This window comes from Anthonomus grandis, chromosome 8 (assembly GCF_022605725.1).
Source record: "Anthonomus grandis grandis chromosome 8, icAntGran1.3, whole genome shotgun sequence".
Classification (NCBI taxonomy): Eukaryota; Metazoa; Arthropoda; class Insecta; order Coleoptera; family Curculionidae; genus Anthonomus; species Anthonomus grandis.
This window is the reverse complement of record NC_065553.1, coordinates 14,761,365-14,767,230: the sequence shown is the minus strand read 5'-3', so window position 1 is coordinate 14,767,230 and position 5,866 is coordinate 14,761,365. Positions and strand designations below refer to the sequence as shown.

The following is a 5,866-nucleotide window of genomic DNA, read 5'->3' as shown; positions in this document are numbered from 1 at the left end:
GGTTTCTATAGCTATTTTTGGGTTTAAAGAAAATCGATTTTTCGCATTTTCAAAGTGCTATAATTCCCTTAGTGTTTATCGAAATTCATTATAACCCAGTGTTTTCGTGTTGTAGGTGATGGGAACAAGCCGCTGGTATAGTTAATTCAAATTCGAAAAAAATCAATTTTTGGTGAAAAATTCGATACGGGGGGGTATACCCGAAAAATGAAAAAACCCAAACTTTGAAGGCCTATATCTCGGCTTCTATAGGAGCTATCGGGAAAATTCCAACGGTTTTGTCTTAGTTTCGTCCTTCTGAGTCCAACGAGGCCATCCGCAAGGTCGAAGCTCCCATATTAGCTGAGATCTTGCATTTTTGTGGCCCATTTTTGGGCTCAAAAACGGGGTCGAAAATTGACTTTTTTCCGAATTTTCAAAGAGCTATAATTCCACTTGTACTGGTCGAATTTCGTTATAACCCGGTGTTTTCGTAATGTAGGTGATGGGAATAAGCCGCTGATATGGGTTTCTATAGCTATTTTTGGGTTTAAAGAAAATCGATTTTTCGCATTTTCAAAGTGCTATAATTCCCTTAGTGTTTATCGAAATTCATTATATTTCGTATTGCCGTTCTCGAATTACAATAACTACTTGTAGTCGCAATTTTTTCTTAGCTCGGTCATCACGAATAATTTAAAGCAAATTCCCTTAGTACGTTCCACTTCCCTGCAACCCCACTCTAGCCCATATTCAGTCACCGCCACAACCAGTCTTCACTGCAATTTTTTCGTGCGCTCGGTGTTGACGCGTAGATTTTTGATCTTAACATTTAATTGTGAAAAATGGGAAAAATTTCAAAACAAGTGTCGATCAAACAAAAGAAAAGAAAGCTAAAGAAGTTACTTGAATTATTGGACAGCTCAAGTAAGTAAAATATTGCTATTCTATTTATTTGTTATTTCTCTTAGGTTCCCTTATATTTCTTAAGAAAAACAGACAAATGACCGCGTGATTTACAGTAGTGTTCACATAGGTGATATGCTTAAACTGTATATTTACCATAGGATTCATATGAATTCCTGTAATTTTCTATTATTTAGAACTTTCAAATGAAGTCTAGTTAATAGAATGCCATACAATTTTTTTACAGTATACACATGAATGCTGTATTAAAATTGATTTTTACTTGTCTCGATGCGACGAAGGGTCGCATTCCCCGTCCACCTTTTTTTCACATGAACTCAAGGTCGGGGCGGTCGGAATTTTCTTATCGCGTAAATATTTACGACAAATGCACACAGATGTTCGTAGATGGTTTTATATATTTCTGCTTTATTGCAGGTTCGTCCGAAAGTTTTTCAAATGAGGAACCAGGGACGGACTCGGATTCGGATGCGCCATTAATAAATTTGGTGACACCGACTTCCGCAGTAACAGCTGGTTTGGCTAATGAAGGTGCGCAAGATATTTTAGCCTTATTAAGCAACCAATCATCAGTTACTAAAGGTCCTGAGATTAATTCTGATGTAGCTGCTCTTCTCTCAGGTTTTCTTACTAAAGGAATTGATAAAGAAAATCGTAATGCAACCATAGATTCTTATCCATGTATTGCTAACTGCACAGCACTTCAACCACCTATAATTAATCCAGAAATAAAATCTTGCCTGGATGCAAACGCATTAAAACAGGATAATTTCCTAAGAAAGTTACAATCCCAGCTGGCAGCTGGTATAAGCGCGATAGCGATTCCGCTTGACCAACAATATGAAGTAGCCAAGAAAACCGAAACTGAAGAGGCAAAGAAAGAATTAGAAAAAAAATGTGATCCTGTTAAAATATTTTCGGATGTTTTCCACGCCCTGTCTTTACATCGACGTCATGGTATTGTTCCTTTTTTGGACATTGGGGTGAAGAAAATTCTGGATGATTGCCCGATAGACGAATTTTTGTTTGGAAAATCATTCCCGGACCAATTAAAAAGCTCTAATGAAGCACAATGTTTGGGTTCCAGTATAAGGAAGAAAGCTAGGGTTCCACAATATACTACTTCCAAATCTCCGGTTGTACAAAAAACCAATCAACCTAAAGCCGGTCCTTCAGGTATATCAACATCTTTAAACTATCGGCGCTCACAGCGCCGGACTCGTTTCAAAAAGGAGGAGGGGAGCGGAACCCACCATTCCAGGAGAGCATATCCTCCACGTTAAGAGAAGAACCAGATCAGTTATTAACTAGCCAGGTAAATAAGAAATACGCGGGCCGCCTTTCTAAATATTTAGAAAAATGGGCTCTTATCACTAATGATTATGTTGTTCTCTCTTGGGTTTCTGGATATAAGATTCCATTTAGGAAGAAACCAGTGCAAACTTATTTACCAAAATCAAGTTTTACATTAACAGAGACATCTCAATTGGAAAATGTTATTACTCAATTGTTACAGATAGGAGCAGTGTCAAAGACTTATCCAAGATCTAGTCAGTTTTTTTCATCAATTTTCTTGGTTCCAAAACCCGAGGGTTCCTATAGATTTATATTAAATCTCAAAGCTTTGAACCGTTTTCTACGACCTCCTTATTTTAAACTAGAGGATCATAGGACAGTCTTTAAATTATTATATCCAAATTGTTTCTTTACATCACTTGACATTAAAGATGCATATTCTTTGATTTCAGTGAATAAAAGATTTAGAAAATATTTGTCCTTTGATTTTAAAGGTTCATATTATCAATTTAACTGTTTGCCGTTTGGTCTTTGCACAGCGCCATTTGTGTTTACAAAGATCATGAAACCTGTAGTAAAATTCTTAAGGTCTAATGGCATTGTATGTGTTATTTATCTAGATGACATTCTCATTATTAGTAAAACTTTTGAGACAGCTTGTAAAGACTGCCAAGCTACAAAAGATCTTCTGGAATCGTTAGGTTTTTTACTTAATTCCAAGAAAAGTAATTTAGTTCCTTCTCAGACATGTAAATTTCTGGGCTTTGCATATAACTCCATATCATTTAAGGTACTTTTACCCATCGAGAAGGCAACTCTTATTCAGGCACAAATTTTAAAACTTTTAACGAAGGACAAATGCTCTATTTTAACTCTGGCTCAACTTATAGGTAAATTTGTAGCAGCTTGTCCTGCTGTTAAATATGGTTGGGTTCATTTAAAAATTTTAGAGCGTAAAAAGTATTTAGCATTACGCTCTAATAGACATAATTATCAGTCAACTTTATTACTTTCAGACTGTATAAAATCTGAATTACAATGGTGGCATCAAACCTTAACTCATAATTATGGTACACATATAGTGACAAATACAGTGTTTGCCCTTGAGATTTTTACAGATGCTTCTCTAACGGGTTGGGGTGCTCATTGTCTAAGTAAAGTTACACATGGTTTTTGGCACACATGTGACAGAGTAAAACATATTAATTATTTGGAATTGCTAGCAGCTTTTAACGCACTTCGTTCGTTTGCTTCAGATTTATCAAATTGTTCCATTCTACTTAGAGTAGATAATGTGACAGCCATAGCCTGTATAAATCGTATGGGTAGTGTAAGGTTTAAAAATCTTAATTATATCACAAGACAAATTTGGCTGTGGTGTGAAACTAGAAATATTTTCCTAGTTGCCTCATATGTTAATACTAAAGATAATGTCCATGCAGATAAGGAATCTCGATCGACTTCAATTAATACAGAATATGAATTATCAAATCATGCTTTTCAAAAGATATGTCAGTATTTTGGTAAACCTACTATTGACCTATTTGCATCACAATTAAATGCAAAGTGTACTAGATATATCTCATGGAAACCAGATCCTAGTTCTATCACTGTAGATGCTTTTACTGTTTCGTGGGAAGGTCAATTTTTCTATGCCTTTTCACCATTTAGCCTTGTATTAAAATGCTTACAAAAGATCATTGCTGAAGGAGCCCAGGGAATAGTAGTAGTTCCTCGCTGGAATACCCAGCCATGGTACTCTACCTTTCGTAAACTTCTCGTAACAAAACCTTTAGTTTTCACACCAGATCAAAGTTTACTTTCTTCACCTTTCAGAGATTGTCACCCACTTTGGCAGACCCTTTCCCTGGAGGTTGGAATTTTATTCGGGAGGCTTTTCACAGACGAGGTGTCCCAGCAATAGGACTTCAGGCTATTAAATATTCAATCAGCACATCTACTTTAAAGCAGTATACTGCATACTTAAGGAAATGGTGGGATTTTTGCAGCACAAAAAACCATAATCCTTTTCAATATTCATTAAATTTGATTTTGGACTTTCTAAGCACCCAATTTCAAAGTGGCGCATCCTACTCTACTATTAACTCGCAACATGCGGCTATAGTCCTACTTTTTTCAATAGAAACATCAGAGAAAAATATTATAAGACGTTTTTTGAAAGGCATCTATAACCAAAAACCATCTAGGCCAAAATACCAAACTACGTGGGACCCACATCCGGTTCTTTTACATCTATCCAGTCTATATCCTTTGTCTGACATTTCTAGGTTTCAATTAACAATGAAGCTGGCCACATTATTAGCATTAATTACAGGCCATAGGCTTCAAACTTTGGCATGTATACGTTTACAAAATATCATTAGATTTCCAGATCGTTTAGAAATAAAAATTTCAGACAGACTTAAAACTTCATCTTATAAGAATTTTCAACCAATATTGATAATCCCATATTTTAAAGAAAATGCTTCTCTCTGCGTGGCCTCTGTCATTGATCAATATATACTGGTAACCAGGGATCTTCGTTCCCCAGACACTGATTTCTTAATTCTAACAGTTAATAAACCCTTTCATCCAGTGTCAGCACAGAGATTAAGCAAATGGATTAAGCTTACTCTTGCAGCTAGTGGCATTAATACCACTCAATTTTCGGGTTACAGTACTCGTCATGCAGCCACTTCGGCAGCCTATAGGGCAGGAGTTTCTATTGAGGTTATAAGATCTAGAGCGGGTTGGACACAAAAATCTAACACGTTTGCGAGATTTTACAATAGACCCCTGTCAGAAGATCCTGCAGCATTTGCTAAAGGGATCTTAGGTATAGTGCATTCTAAATAATAAATTTAGATACTTATGTGTTTATAGTTTGTTGTGTTCCTTTAATATAGAAAATTCATTATATTATATTTATATTTTGTACAAATACTGTATTTTGTTACAAATATATTTTTGGAGAAAATTCTAGATCTTTATCTTTGAACATCTACAAGTAGTTATTGTAATTCGAGAACGGCAATACGAAATATAATTAAACGATCAATTGACTTACCTTAAGGATAATTGATCTATATTATATGAGTATTGCCGTTCGAAGAATTACAAACCCACCCCAGTATCCCACCCGGATAGGTTGATCCAGAATTTTCAGCAAAATTGCAGTGAAGACTGGTTGTGGCGGTGACTGAATATGGGCTAGAGTGGGGTTGCAGGGAAGTGGAACGTACTAAGGGAATTTGCTTTAAATTATTCGTGATGACCGAGCTAAGAAAAAATTGCGACTACAAGTAGTTATTGTAATTCTTCGAACGGCAATACTCATATAATATAGATCAATTATCCTTAAGGTAAGTCAATTGATCGTTTAATTATAACCCAGTGTTTTCGTGTTGTAGGTGATGGGAACAAGCCGCTGGTATAGTTAATTCAAATTCGAAAAAAATCAATTTTTGGTGAAAAATTCGATACGGGGGGGTATACCCGAAAAATGAAAAAACCCAAACTTTGAAGGCCTATATCTCGGCTTCTATAGGAGCTATCGGAAAAATTCCAACGGTTTTGTCTTAGTTTCGTCCTTCTGAATCCAACGAGGCCATCCGCAAGGTCGTAGCTCCCATATTAGCTGAGATCTTGCATTTTTGTGGCCCAT

At 36.0% G+C, this 5,866-nt stretch overlaps 1 protein-coding gene across 3 annotated transcripts; it reads left to right on the top strand.

Moving 5' to 3' along the window:
* The first annotated feature begins 601 nt into the window (after positions 1 to 601).
* On the top strand, positions 602 to 5,549 carry LOC126739745 (uncharacterized). Of its 3 annotated transcripts, none has more exons than XM_050445543.1 (2): positions 602 to 906; positions 1,324 to 5,536. In XM_050445543.1, exon 2 carries the CDS (start codon positions 2,765 to 2,767, stop codon positions 4,124 to 4,126), a length of 1,362 nt encoding a protein of 453 aa, XP_050301500.1. In that variant the 5' UTR covers positions 602 to 906; positions 1,324 to 2,764; the 3' UTR covers positions 4,127 to 5,536. The 3 variants fall into 3 exon arrangements, with proteins under 3 accessions (XP_050301500.1, XP_050301501.1, XP_050301502.1); XM_050445544.1 differs by having other exon boundaries at positions 613 to 2,221; positions 4,039 to 5,535; XM_050445545.1 differs by having other exon boundaries at positions 668 to 906; positions 1,324 to 5,549.
* The last annotated feature ends 317 nt before the right edge of the window (positions 5,550 to 5,866 follow it).